This window comes from Drosophila elegans, unplaced genomic scaffold, assembly GCF_018152505.1.
Source record: "Drosophila elegans isolate 14027-0461.03 unplaced genomic scaffold, ASM1815250v1 contig_208, whole genome shotgun sequence".
Classification (NCBI taxonomy): domain Eukaryota; kingdom Metazoa; phylum Arthropoda; class Insecta; order Diptera; family Drosophilidae; genus Drosophila; species Drosophila elegans.
Genome location: NW_024545578.1, coordinates 15,377,943 through 15,393,113, shown reverse-complemented (window position 1 = coordinate 15,393,113; position 15,171 = coordinate 15,377,943). Strand labels below are relative to the sequence as shown.

General features: G+C 43.0%; 1 protein-coding gene across 5 annotated transcripts in view; it reads left to right on the top strand.

Moving 5' to 3' along the window:
* Window positions 1–15,070, top strand: part of LOC108150232 (capon-like protein) — a 45,888-nt gene extending 30,818 nt beyond the window's left edge. For 2 of the 5 annotated variants that reach the window (XM_017278282.2, XM_017278283.2), the window contains exons 5-10: window positions 48–215; window positions 6,667–6,868; window positions 9,573–9,679; window positions 10,537–10,704; window positions 10,769–10,891; window positions 11,186–12,907. In XM_017278282.2, coding sequence (XP_017133771.1) covers window positions 48–215; window positions 6,667–6,868; window positions 9,573–9,679; window positions 10,537–10,704; window positions 10,769–10,891; window positions 11,186–12,235 — 1,818 coding nt within the window. In that variant the 3' untranslated portion in view covers window positions 12,236–12,907. Of the gene's footprint in view, window positions 1–47; window positions 216–1,894; window positions 1,996–4,797; window positions 6,502–6,666; window positions 6,869–9,572; window positions 9,680–10,536; window positions 10,705–10,768; window positions 10,892–11,185; window positions 12,908–13,356 lie in introns of those variants that run through there. The other 3 variants (XM_017278279.2, XM_017278287.2, XM_017278284.2) reach the window with 3 other exon arrangements.
* The last annotated feature ends 101 nt before the right edge of the window (window positions 15,071–15,171 follow it).

Genomic DNA, 15,171 nt, shown 5'->3' with positions numbered 1-15,171 from the left:
CTGCCTTTTTTTATCTCAACTAATTTGTATATTTACTTGTTGCTTAGAAAAAGAACTGGACCAATGAACCCGAGGAAATCGAGTTGCTCAATCATCCCATCTATAGAATATTCTACGTGTCCCACGACAGCAGCGATCTCAAGATATTCAGCTATATAGCGCGCGATGCCAGCACGGATACGTTCAAGTGTTCCGTCTTCAAAAGTCACAAAAAGGTGAGATTCGATGTTTGTTTATGGCCTTTACTTTTACTTCGACCCACTGAAATGTTTATGACCGCAATTCTCATAATGCAGGCTACATGTGACTTACTTGACATTTCCCATTTTCGGTGCACACCGCACTGCCACCCATGGAATCTCTAAAAATAAGAGCACTGGTCTTGTGCAAAATGTCTACACGTATGCATAATTTTGGCTAGTATCCAGCATTGGAAAACCAAACCGAAAACAACTAGCGAATAAACACAAAAAAAAGTGTGTGCGCTATGAAGAGCGAAGTGCAATTTATTAGATGTGCCATAATTGCGATCTATTTGATCTAGTTTTCATTAATTCGTGGAGACCTGAAATGGTTGTAATTGGGTTTGAAATAGCAGCAATGGAATGACAAGCAGTTCGTTAAAATATTATAAATCTATTACACTTTTTACACTTCTGGACTTAAGAATTTACGAACAAAATTCCTTTAGAACTTTCTTTTAAAATAACCTACGTTTGCTTTAGTTTGAGCTGACTCACTTTCCCTGTTAGTTTTCCCACTCGGTTTCTATTTATTGAACCAATGATTCCATGGTTGTTTTTCATTGTCAATCTGGTCGAGTCTAGACCGATTTTTCATTGCCCATTACAGCGCACTGGGATCTAAACAAACCCGGCGAAAAGTAAGGCGCAACTGTCCATCAGTCGGAGCAGCCAGCCGGCGCGTCCATTTCCGTGTTATATGGCCAGTGGATCGGCATAGATTCTGCCGTTTGCGAGGCGACATCGCCCCCCATTAGGCTTTGGCCGAGATTTGCCAAATAAATAAATCAGATTTAGCTTTGTGGTCGTTTGCCTGGGGGAAATGCATTTGCTTTGATTTCGGACCGAATGCGGTTTTTGATTAATTCCAAGTCAGATATGTTCCAAATTTATTTTCGAGGAGCCCGAACCACGCAATTTTCTTGGTATAATCGGATGGCCTTCAACTTCAGTCTGTAGACAATGTCAAGTTGGCATTTCTATTTTTTCTTTTCTAATTAACAAGCGGGCTTCTGGGGAAAAAATTCCAACACATCAGAGGGCAGTCGGTGTTTTTGGCTGTCGAAATGGCTGACAAGTGACACGAGAAATGGGTGGATGGGGGGGTGTAGAGGGCATTATCATCCACACGTCGGCTGCACGTGCTGAAAATCGCCCATACGCCATGTGCGTCAGAAGAAAGCTCCGTTGCACCTGAGGCATAAGATTTGAACGGATCATCCAGGCATTTGTTATACAAGTATCTGCCAAATGGAACGCAATTTGGTAGCTGAATGAACACAAACACGGCCCGACAAAGCGATGAAAAGTGTATGATTAATGGCTAAGCAGGAGCAAAGACTGCGGAAAATGGCCGAAAGAAGCGAAGCGCCTCTTTGTTTACTTCCGCGAAACACAAAGCAATGACGTCACATGGCTAGCTGCAATCGCACATACGCCGCGTTGTACCGGCCTCAGGGGGTTTCGTTGATCGTTTCGATATATGGCTTCGTTGGAACAGCAAGACAAAACCGAAACCAAAACAAACGCAGCATGTAGCCAACGATCGTGCCAACAGCTGAGCGGAAAAGCTCTGGGAAAAGCTTTTCCATTTAGCCGGCTACGAGAAGATCCATCGATCTTCGATCTTCTCTCTCATTTCGGTCTTTGTCCAGTGTGTTCTAGACGGCGCGCCTTTGCAGACGTGCGGCGATTCAAAAACATCGTTTGATCACAGACCAACTATCTTAAATTATGCAATAAGTGCGTGAATGTCAGTGAAGTGAAATGTGTATAAAAAGAATAACAAAAAACGAATTAATATTTTCAAACCGATATTTCTGCCACCTGCAAAACATCTCCTTGAATAAATAAAAAAACTCAACATCATCCGATACAAGCGAAATAAATTTAGCAGTGGCATGTCACTGCTTTAAGGAAAATATTTTAACGCACCCATTGATCATCAGTCCCAGCGAGCCGTAAAATTAAATATTTCAAAATGTGAAAGAAAAAATTCAAGTCACAGAAGTGTTTTGTCATTGGTTTTTTCTACCATTCGGACTGCTGACGCCATTAAATGCTCGTGGCTGGCAAAAAGAACACAAAATTAATACTTTAAAACAATGCTAAGGATTGAATAATGAGCCACGAGAGCAGAAAATTGACTGGAAAATTAATTACCAGAGAAAAGCCGCCGCACAAGCCACTTGAAAAAAGTTTGCAAAGTGCGGACAGTAATACGACTTAACTAAAACCAAAAGTAGAGTGTACCATTAAGTGAAATTAAATTTCTGTGTTGGCTTAGGGCAAAGTAAATTCATTCATGCATATCCCAACTTAGCTCAATGACGTATATTTTTCAAAATTTTACTGTTTATCCGTATTAGTTGTTAATGAGCGCCGCAGGTAGTCCACGGAAATGATTAGACTCGTATAAATAAATCGAATTATGGTCAATAACGCACACGTGATATTATGGTTGAAATATTTACGATTCTTTTCTACCAAGCTTATTTATTTATGTACATCTATATTTCGTATTGGTATAATAAACAAAATAAGGCTAATTTGACAGCTGAAAATCCCAAATAAACATAGTGTATAGGTACAAATATTTTCATGAACATAACTTTGTTCTCAAGTTGTTCAAAAAGTTCATAGAAAATGGGAAAATATTTCTAATTTACCTGTTGTCTGTGGAATTGGCAAAGCCCAATGCCTCGGGGAAAACCGCAACGCGCCTTGTTCTTTTACCCCTCCCAGCTATTTTCATATTCCCAAAAATGGCTACTCTTGTTCGCATTCGCATTCGTTTCGCTTTGTTTTGCTTCGTTTGTGTTTTATTTTTCTGGATTTCAAGCCAAAATAGATCCATTATTTTAATAGCCTACTTTAAAGTATTTCTAAAATCGAACAACGAACGCTAGAGACTGGGGGGAAAGACACAGGTAGTGCGGTCAGGTGTTTCGCTTTGTTCGAGAGGCGAATTATAAATACTCAAGTTTATATACTTTGCGTATTTTCGGTTATACTGTCGATGTGTTCTCTGGTGAAATTGTAAATTGAATTCTCAAGTGCCGCAGCCTGCATGACTAATGAGAACTTCATTAGCACAGGCAACACCCATCCCGACCACGTGACAATGTGCAGAATTTACGAGCTGCAGTTTTCCATGTGGTAAGCTGTGGTAAACTGTGGTAAACTGCTGCTGCGGAAGTGGCATCTGCGGTGGCCTGCAACTGCTGCTATGGCATCGTGACCACCACCGACAACTTATTGCCACAGTAAACACCGGCCAGATGGAGGCAGAAACAGAAGCCGAAGCAGGGGCAACGGCAATGGCAATGGCAATGGCAATGCCATTAAAACGGTGCTAAAAAGCCAGACCAGACACAAAGATTTTGTGTAAAAATTTTCCCTTATGACAGACGGTGCGGGCAAAACAAACAAACTGACGAATTTGATTGCTGTGCAGAGTAAAATGGAAATTGAAATTCAAATAAATACCTAAAACAAAGCCAACAAAGTCGTTCTTAACGCCATAAATTTTCAAGTAGTTTTCCACGAAATGCCACGCAGTTTTCCTCTCTCTCTCATTCTTATTTATTTAAGTTTTCATTTTGGCTTTGTTGTAACGAATGTAAATTGCCACACACTTTATCCGTTTACTTTTTATAGTTTTCAATTTGATTTATGCGAAATTGCACAAGCCACACGAGGGAGATATATGTGCAGACTCGGTGCGGATAGACAATCAGTTGGCACCTTCGTTAAGACGGATTTTCCTGGCACACGCGGCGTATGCGCAATGCTGGAACGTTAAACTGGCTGATAAAGCAGCAAAGTGAGACGACTTGACGCCTCTTGTAAATTCACCTTGAAAGAACTGTTAAATGGCCGAGTTAGTCTGACGTCCCAGAATACTCAAATATTGAACATGTTGTAAGCATGCTTCGCTTCACTCTCCGTTTTGTTTGCCAATTTGCGCAACAAGTGCTGTCATTGCTTGTCAAAATAATTCAAATTGATGTGTTGTTAATGTCGTTCAGGCGAGTACTCAAGCTGCCGCCACTGAAGTAGCCCTTCAAAGTGCTTGAGTGCTGGCCAAGTTCTGCTCGAGAATCTGCTGAAAGGGGCAACCACAAAGTTATTCGGTCGGCAGCTTGGGCTTAATTAGTAATGGAAAGGTGTTCAGCAAATTTGTGACTGATGATTGAGCTTTTACCATTTTTTTCCATTTTGCATATTAAATTGGCTATCCAAAAAAATTATGGGCTGCTAGGAACCTTAATGCTTTGGCAGAGGTCAATATTATTTTTCATATCCCTTTAATATTTGATTAATATATATATTTGAGGACTTTGCAGTTCTTAACAATTGTTTACTTATTTTAATTGTAATTCATAAAAGGTTCCTAATAAAACCTTCTGAGTATGCTTAACAAATTTTTAACTTTAATAACTATGCTTACTGAGGGCTGAGTATTTATAATGTTTATTTTAATAACATCAAAATTAATTTGGGTCAACGGGAACTTTTATGAATAAAATAGGAGTTCATTATTCCTACAGAAATATTTATAAATCATATACCTTCAAAATTTCGATGCAACTAGGACTCTGAATCATTGACAGAAAACCGATGCAAATCATTCGCCTGCTGATTGACATAAATTTGGCTAACCATAGCAAAACCCACATCATATTGACAGCATTATTTTTTTTTTTGTTGGAAGGGATGGCCTGAAAACAAGAAATCTCTGGCATGCAGGCGGCAGAAATATTCGGAAAATAACAAGAAAATATTTTCTCTCCGATATGTAGGCAACATGAAAAGTTGCAAATAATTTAATACACAAATAAATGAACACGCAAAAGCAACAGCATCAAAAACAACAGCCTAGGGGCGAAAGTGAAGCATAAACAATTTATAGCACCTCGCAGGTGTGAAAAGTGAACAATGGCGCATCGGCGGTGTGTGAACAACCTGGATCAAGGGAGCGACCCACAGAACCCTAAGCAATTATGAAATTAATAGCCAACTAATTGACCGATTGAAAAGCGAGCGAAAACAGCTCTGAACAGCATTGAACTTAGTGAGCAGAGTGAGCAGAGTGAGCAGCGTGATCAGAGTGACAAATTGGCGAGCTAACGACCTTGCGGATCGCGGATCACCGAACTCTCTTCAGCCAGCTGTTGTGGCCATGAAGCACGAGAAGACCCTCGCCATGGCTGCTCCGCAAAAGCACAGCTCCGCCCACGTTCCCCGCAGTCCCATCACCAAGGCCTTTGACTTTCTGCCCTGGTCGCGGAGTCGCAGCAAGGTCAACATGGCCAAGGCCCAGCCCCAGCAGTCGGACCAGCAGGCGGACCAGCAGGCGGCCTCTGTTTCAGTGCCTGCCGCTGCCGAGAAGCCCTCGGAGGTGCACTATCACAAGAACATCTTTCGCAGCGGTGGTGGCCTCATCCGGGACATCCTGGTGGGCGACAAGCAACTTCAGCTGAAGGACAAGCCGCCACAATCCCCGGTTCCCGCGCATAAAAAGAAACAGAAGCACTTGTCGCGAAACAAGAGTTTGGATATCCGGGAACTCATAGGTTGTGTGGAGCGCGAAATGGCTCCGGTGATGGGAGGTCAACCAGCTCGTTTCATGGACGACACCTACATAGACCACAAGCCCAAGCATATACTCTTCAATGACGACGAGAATACGGTGTATATCATTAAGAAGGAACAGCCGGTGGCCAAGTCGAGCCATAAGGCTAGTAACCCATCTTCGTCCACTGCCCCGGCCAATGGAGACGTGCTTAAGGCCCGCCTGAAGTTCAAGCGGCTACCGGGGGATCACTACGAGGCCTCGCCGGAGGCCCTGCGACGGGCACATCTCCTGCACCAGCGATCCGAGCAGCGGCATCAGTTGCAGCGGCGCAAGAGTCTCAGCGACCAGCAGAGCAGCTCCAGCCTGAGCAGTGGCGGTGGCGGCAACGGAGGGGGAGGGGGTGGCAGCGGCAACGGAAGCATTATGCTGGAGCGACCCAAGACGGACAAGCCGCGCAAGAAGCTGTCCTTCCGGGAGCCCATCATAGCCGGTGACCAGATGCTGCCGCTCATCCTCACCGAACAGCGGCAGGCGAGACAGAGGCGTCGCAGCTCCCCACTGGAGCGAAGCAGGGGGGGCGGCTTGGCGGGTGCGAGTGCGGGGGCGGACTGTGATAATTTATGCAATGGCCGCACAAAGGATACAATTTCCTGCGGCTGTGCGACGAGCGATCCGGAGGTGGGTTCAATGCGACCATGGGGCGTATGCGTAATGCGCACTGTGGCGGCTTAATTGCTGTCAATGGGATTGGTATTGGGGCAAATGTCTTAATGGGAAACGCTGTTGCGGTTGCCATAATACAATTAAATTAATCCCCCTTCCCTTTCCTTCTCTGTTTTGCAGTCTCAGGCCATGCGCATCGTTCGCACCGTGGGACAAGCCTTTGAAGTGTGCCACAAATTTAATCTTCATAAGAATTCCCTGGAACCCAATGACGAACGCTCCGACATCTCCTCCTCGGAGCTGCTGGACGTGGAGCAGATCAGCGAGCAGCAGCTCAGTGAGGACGGCGAACGCGGTGGCGACAACGACACGCCCAAGAAAGGTGAGTGTGGGGAAAATAATTCAGGGAAACGGATGGCTGAAAGTGGTTCGTTGACTGGCCAATAAATAAATGAAAAGCTCTGGCTGTCAACGCAGTCGCTCGCTTCCCGGGTGAATCTCTGGAGTCTGGACGCTGGTCGCATTAGTTTCCTATTCATTTTTGCATTTCCATGCAAATGTCTGCTCTTTAATTTCGCATTCAGTTCGATGCGGCGAGCCAGGCATTTGCATTTAAATTGCATTTCATTTCCCAGGGAGGTTGTACTGGGAAAGGGTCCTCCATTTAAGGTAAAGTCTTCAAAATAACCAAAAGTTAAATTATCAACAACACGTTTCATTTAGGGCAGAAATCAAAAGAACTATATTAAGTTGTAGTTTATTATTTCGAAATGAGGGTGCATTTTGGCTCTCACATTATCTTGTTTGTTTTGTTTAACATTTCCCAGTGTTTTCTTTCCTTTATTTCCGTAAATATACAAACTGCAACTGCAGACATAACACATATACTTATACTGTGTACATTCAAGTATACACACTGAACAGGCAATTTGCAATACCCCCTGCTAAAGTAAAAAGTACAATATAAAAGATGACTGCGCATATGAGGAGAACATATTAAAAATATAAAATAAAATACAAAAATAAAAGTGCCGAGAACAGAGGCAGCAGCTTTCGACATACACTTCGACGCTGTTAAGCAATTTCCACATATTGCTTCAATTTTCAATAATCTTCATGCGGTTTTCCATCTTGCCAACCCCCCTCCTCACCTCCAACCACCACCCCCCTCACACACTCTTACACAGGCAAGGCGTAGTTTGACGTCATCAACGCGTTGCTGCTGCCAAAAATAAGCTGAAAAAAAGAATAATATTGAAAACCTCACGGGGAAAGCAATTCTTTTTGCAATCTCTTGTCTAAAACCATCCAGCGACATCATTGGCAAGAAATTCTGAGAATATAAATATAAATAACGCCCAAGTGAAGCGCAAAAGAAAGGTGGGGTTGTAGCTACTTATCGGGGATGGATTACTTGCTGATACTTTCATCATAACCGTGGCATCACCGAGTCATTGGATTCGGGAAAACTGAAACCGAATTTGTTACCAGGCGACACTCGAGCCCATAAAACTCTCACGTGGTGGCCAAAAGTATGTGTGCCAAAAATAATTTATTTATTTCAACATCCCATCCTCACTCTCTGTAGTCATGTAATTTTTGCTATATAGTAATTTTTCCGTCGGCGATGGCTGACTTTTAAGTAGCCAAAAACAGCGAATCGGCACTGACATAATGAATTATGAACACGTGTGCTAGTCTCAGTCTGGATTTCTGCCATTTCGCTGAGATTCAAAAGATTAGTTTAGCCGGGTGCAAAGTTGAATACCCTAAGCCTAGACGACTAAAATTATGCCAAAAGTTGCGAGGGCCTATTTAGTCAGAAAAGAAAGACTTTTATATTTTTGCACAGATTTTTAATGTTAGAGAAACCTCACTTTTTGATTTAATACCTAAACTATAAAATGGCATAGGTTTTGGCACATTCAGAAAACAGAACATTTATTAAACTTGTGACATTGTAAAATTGTTTACCAAAAGGAACTATTTTGTTTTGACTTTAATAGCTTTCACAAAGTTTAATACGTTTTGGTGTAGAATATACCCAAGCTTAATTAAGTAAATAAATAAATACTATTACCGTGCAAACAAGTAAAAATAAAATTACAAAATTGTTTATTGGCTTTGGCCTGCCGCGACCACTGGTCTTTTGTGTAATAAGCACGCCATTACGTTAATCAACACATCATTTATTGTCTTTGGCTGGGCTATTTTTCAAATATATCGAAATCAGAGTATAATATAGATTGGCTATAAGTAAAATCTGAACATTTGGCTTACTAATTGTTGTTCCATGTCACAGAGTCGCTTTGCAGCTGTTTGGTCGGGCATTTTCGAACTGCTCGCTAATTGATTATGATGTATTCCTCGAAATGGGTCATTTCAACTGTAAAAATTCATCAAAATATTGTGGCTAAATTTAAAACAAGAAACATGTGTTTGCCAGGGGTCGGAATCCTTCTTCTATTTTGCAGGGAATGTGCTAGCGAATTCCACTAATTACTTGCCAAAATGTTCGGCGTTGAAAACCATCTGAAACGGCAAATTAATTTACATGCTGTGAAGGATTTTTACAACGCTTGTAGCAATTCATCGCCAATTAACACGTGCCCCGGGTGCTAAACGAAAAACCCGTATACCTTTATATATTCGTATATATAAGATGCTCGATGCCCGATCCCCGAGTTCTTGGAAGAAATTTCTTAAATATTTTCCAACTAATCAAATCGAAATGGCAGCCGAAAACAGCAGTGAACTTCGCTCGCAGCATCCTCATTATCCATTATCATCATGTTTTTAGCGATCGCGCGAGGCTCTAGATAATTGTTTCATTATTTATTGGACAGACGGCATAATCAAAACAAATATTGAACTCTAGACGCTGTAATTAATGGGAAATTAAGCGCGAAAGTGGCCGCCAAAACAGATCGTGGGGCACTAGACCACCAGGTGCGCTGCGTGGGTGTCCCGCGACCTTGACAAATTGGAGGGCGAACCGACCGGGCCTTACACGGCCCACTTGTTTACCCAGCCAGCCGGTCAGCCACTCAATTTGCAAACTTCGACTATTTCTTTACTATTTTTAGAGCACTTGGCCATAACGCCCGATCTGAGCCACACGCAGCCGCAGCGCCCCAACCACTTGGAGCTGATGCCATCGCATTCGAGTCTACGCAAGTCGAACAGCCTGCTGGTGAGTAACTTATGTCCATCATAATCATTTCGCCCAATGGCCCGCTAATAATAACCGAAATCACAGCCATATCCTGGCAGGGCAATTAAAATGCCGCCGCTGGCGAATTTTAATGAGCCGAAATCTCTGAAATGAAATCAAATACAATGTGGCCCATTGCTGGCGTTTCTGTTTAGGTCATAATGTATAAAATAATATTTCCCATTTGTTTACCTAACAACGCGGTCAGGAGAGGGTAAACAAGTATAAAAAAAAAACAATAATATTTCAGATTCAATAAATTTTCTTTGTACCTGAGGACTGTCAAGGCTAAAAGGTGAATAAAACAAAGGAAGCTCGCTTGGAAAAGGGAAAAAAGTCTAGTTTCAAATTAAATTAGGTCAATTTAATAGCCTTTTTTCAATAAAACATTCTCATGTTTTTTTTTATGGGAAAAGCACGGGACAAATATAAATTTTTATTGGTAACAAAAATGGGACAGTTTAATGTGACTATTAATCGAAAGTTCAGGCTAATAAATATTTTTCAAAAACTGTCTGAAATAGACTAAAGTTTTCGTAGGATGTGTACAAATGTATTATAATTTGAAAAACACATTTTCTTTGACTTAGTTCTCCCAGATATATTAAAATTTCATTGAGTGCCTGATCGCACCTTCTAGACAATAAAAACAGTTTTTTTCATTATTATTTTGAGGTTGCAAGCTATGAAGTATACATTTAAAGCCTTCGGATTTTAAGAAAATAGGACTAAGTTAAATATAAATTTCATAATAACGAATAAATTTTCCATATGAATTGCTATGATTGTATCATTGATTGATGTATCAAAATTGTAAATTAAATTTTTTCTTCCAGTGTGATGTGGACGACAATCCAGGCTCACCCTCCTCGCCGCGTTCTGAGATCACCCAGCTGAAGGACCAGCTGGAGGCACAGGCTCTGCAAACGCGCCAGGCCCTTGGCCAACTGATGCTGGTGCGGGAGCAGCTCATCTCGGAGACCAATGCGCGCATCGAGGCGCAGGTGGGTGTCCGGAGGATAGCCATCTCTTAGCGAACCAGTTTTTGAACACACTTATATATTTTAGGCGCGCACCCAACAACTGCTGCAGCAGAACCGGGAGCTCCTCGAGCATCTGGCCTCCTTGGGGGCCTACAACGAGCAGCAGAGTGCCGGACTCACGTCGGCCAACATCGGAATGGCGCCGCAGGTGAGTGCCCACGGGCCCGTCTTCTACGCTCTATAAGCTTTTGAGTTATGCGATCGTAAATTTGCGCTGATTTTGCAGCCTAGCCAAGCTGTGCGTCCTTTTTGCATGTTACTTTTACTGTTTCTGTTTCTGTTTTTCTTGGCTGCCGTTTGTTTTTGCACGAGTGTTTTAATAGTTGCCCCATTTCGTTGTGCGTTGTGCGTTCTCGTTAATATTATTGTTGTTGATTGACTGAGAGTACTCCAAGTGCTTAATGCCCTGTGACCTTTCACCCCCCTCCCTACCTTCGTTCAGCAATCGCAGCTGCAACTGCTGCTGCAGGCCACCAGCAACAACAACAACCTGGCCACGATCAACCAGCAGATCAGCAATCTTGGGAATATTAATCAGCAGTTGACCTCGCTGAGTCACCAGTTGAGTGGTCTCAATCAGCAGAGCCAGCACCTCCAGAATTTGCAACAGCAGCAGCAACAGCAACAGCAGCAGCAGCAACCCACTCCGGCCACGCCCCCTCCCGTAGCGGGGGGCAGTAGTGCGTATCCCTCGATGAGCGCGCTGCAAAGTATCAGCAATCAGTTGCAGCAACAGCAGCAGCAGCAGCAACAACAGGATGCCTTGTCCAAGGACTTGTTCCAGGTGAATCAGGAGCTGCTGAACCGGCTGCAGGCACTCAACTTGAATGCCAATCCTGGCCAGGGACAGCAAACACCCTCTGCCTCGCCTCACAACTCCTTCTTCTATGTGAATCCCCTGTCCTGCACACCGGCCACGCCCAATAACAATGCTGGCGGCGCTGGAGGTTTCAACTTCCTCACCTCACCGGCAGCCACGGGAACGCTGACGCCCTCACCGCTGGCCACCATGAATCGCAACTCTTTTGCCGGAAGTTCGTCGTTGAACGAAGACATACGCCTGAGCATCGAGCAGAACCTGAACAACCTGGAGGAGCAACTGAAGGCAGCCGTCTCGAATGGCAACTTGGCTGGCCTGGCCTGCGGTGGATCCACCAGCACCAGGGACACCAGTCGCAGCTCCTCCACCCTGGACTCGCCCTCCTCACCCCGCTTGAGGAGCAGCAACAACAACATAAGTCCTGGCAGCAGCAATAGCCATCAGGGCCACAACAACAATAGCAACAGCAACAGCAACACCAACAGCAGCAGCAGCAGGGAGACACGCTTCAATACGGTTTTGTTGAGGGTGACCGACGAGGCGGGTCACCAGAGGAAGCTGTCGGCCACGCCCAGTTTCATCACGCGCAGCACCAGCGAAAAGGTGCCCAATCGCAGCCAGATGATGAGCCAGGTGCAGAGGACCACCTGGGCCAGGCACACTACCAAATGAGAGGAGTTGGACCAGGTCATAGGTTAAAGGATTCGAAGAGCGATAGCGAGCATGAGGATGAGTGTGAATGTAAATGAGTGGGTGCAACAGTATTAATTTAGGAGAAAAAAACCCTACTTTAGTTATGCATTTTAGGTGTCCTAGCATTGCTGGCAGTAAATGTGCCAATTATTTGCCCAGCTCAAATTCTATTTAAGTGTAAAATATATATATTTTTAGCATTATCCACTAGCTCAACGTGTGCCAAAGTCAAAGTCTATAACCCTTTGGAGTTTGGTTAGCTAAGTAAAAGTATTTGTGAAACATAATCTTAGCATATCAGCAACGAAGAAACTTACTCAAGTTCACAATAATCGTTTGAAAGTATTTCCTCTCCCCTAAATGAAATCTATATCTACACACCTAGTGTTTAAGCTAATGAGTCTAGTCTAAACTGGTTAAGTTGGATACTGTTATTTTTGTAAATTGTTGTATTTTAATTCAATTTATGCGTGACCCGCATAGGCTTTTCCCCCGCAAAAGAGCAATAATTATGTGAAATGCATTAATTATTTGTAAATTACAATTTCAAATATTCGTTTGAATATGGTATGCAGGCAGCAAAAATGAACGGCAGACAACAGAAATAATAATAATTATAATAATAATAAAAATCGCATAATTATGTAAAAATCCTTTGCGACTTTTTCGATCCTGGCTGGCTTATGCATTGTCGTTAATAATTGAAAGTTAACGCCAGGCTGGGCAATTTCCCTAATGACTTTTCCGACAAAAAACATGCAGCATACTTTTAAGCGCATTAAGCATCCGCCCCTTGGGACGGCCAGTACATGAATTTTTCCCCCTGGATAAATGAAAAACGATGCCGTGGTCCAAGAAACAGAAGCAAAAACAAGTGTCGCCATTTTTCACTCTACTCGGTAGTTGGCTTCCGCCTTTTTTTTGTTTTTTTTTTTTATTTTTTCTCTGCGCCACGTTGCCTACGGATTTCGCTGGTGGGCAGCAATTTGCGCACATAACTCATTTGCATAAATTTACACACTGACTTTACTTATTCCCACCCCCCGCTTAACGCTCCCACACCTACCGATTTCCCATTTCCCATTTTCCATTTCCCGCAGCTATCGTCGACGGCCAAAGTGGCGAGATGGTTCCAACAACTGCCCTGGCACACCGCCTCCTTGTCGCGTCCGGAGAGCGGCTTCGTATCCGGCGATTCACGCTCCGAGAAGTACCAGGAGGATCATTTCTACGGCGGCATCGCCAAGGAGACCGATGATTTATGCGACGAATTTCTGCTGGTGGAGGGCAGCAGCACCATTTGGACAAAGCTGAGCGCCAAAAAGCGTCGTAAATTGCTAGGCATGCGGCTGGGCAAAGTGACAACGTTCTGAGGTCGCCGTCGGCCCTCGTATTTGCGTAATGTGTGCGTTTATTAGCTGTTAAGTGAGTTTTTAGCATCGCCCTTAAGTGTAGCTTTGATATATTTGCGTAGGCATAGCTAGTTAGTACGAAAACCAATAGACTAAAGGACCAAATTAACCCAAACGAAGCGAAACGGATCGGAACGGAACGGTACGAACAACATGCTCATTGAGATGCCATGCAACAGGCATAGACATAAGTCAATTAGTGGGCATAAAACGTAAGCTCAATGTGTATTTAAGTATTAACGGAATGAAAGTATTTGGCCAAACAGCCCATGGCCAATTCATTAAGCGAACAAACCACGCACATTAATCATACGCCACGTAGCCCATCCACACACACACACAAACACCCACTGCCAGAAGCCAAAAGAGCAGTTACTGTTTAGCTTGACCAACTTTTCGTGTACGAGAAAAACTGGTTATTAAGCTAAGCAAAACAACAGGGATGAACTACAGCAGAGATGGGACTAGAGACAAAACAAAAATAGCAGGAAACGCAGGAAGCAACTTTTCCTGCAGCCAGGACCAAAAAGATCAAATGTTTGTTATTCATAAATTTTTGCTGGCTTCAACGTTTTTATGCATAAATCGATTCTACTTTTACGCTTGGCAGTCCCTTTCCTATACTTTACTTTGCCTTCCATTTTTGTTCATTCGGGTAACTCTATAAATTTAAGTCAGCTGCTGTGGGATACGTGGCGTATAAGCGATTTACTCGAAATTTATGGGGATTGGTTGGCTATAAAATGCGGGGTTGGTAAGGTAGCTAGAATACTACTTTAGTAAGGCAAGCAACGAAGGTGTTTTACAGCCAACAGACTGTACTTCAACTTTGATGGGTTAAGTTAGGGATAGTAAAACCAGATAACTTAAGGTTAGTTGAATATGCAGAGACACCTGCTTAACACTGTGACAATCATCGGGGGTGACCGAAATTTTGCATTTCAAATTTGAGTGCAGCTAAAGCCGGCCAAATGGCTTTCAATAATCATCAAACTCTGTCGAGTTTTTATTGCATTATTTGGCAGCTTTTCCGTTTATTGCCCGACATCACAATGAAAAGACGATTTTCCTAACGATTTTATGACATTTGCAATTTAGGTACGAAATTTATAGATGCAAGAAAAGAAAAAACCAATTAATTTATGTTAAATGGTTTTAGTTAATTTATGCAAACGATTTTTGAGACTGAAACTGAAATTTTGTACTAAGCATAAACCAGGATACACAAACACATGCATACATCACACAAACACATACACAGACACACACATATCCATGCATTCCCACAAACATTTGCGACATATAGGAAAAGTTTTTTATAAGCTACTTTTACCCAAGCTAAATTAATATTAGTTGCTCTGGTTCAACGCAATAGAATAAAGTGAAAATAATAAAAATTAAATGCAACATGCTGTGCAACATGTCCTTATCCAGCTCCGGCCATTTCCACTGCCGCCGTCGCTGCTGCTGACACTTTACAGTTCAATTAATTTAACGCGCTTT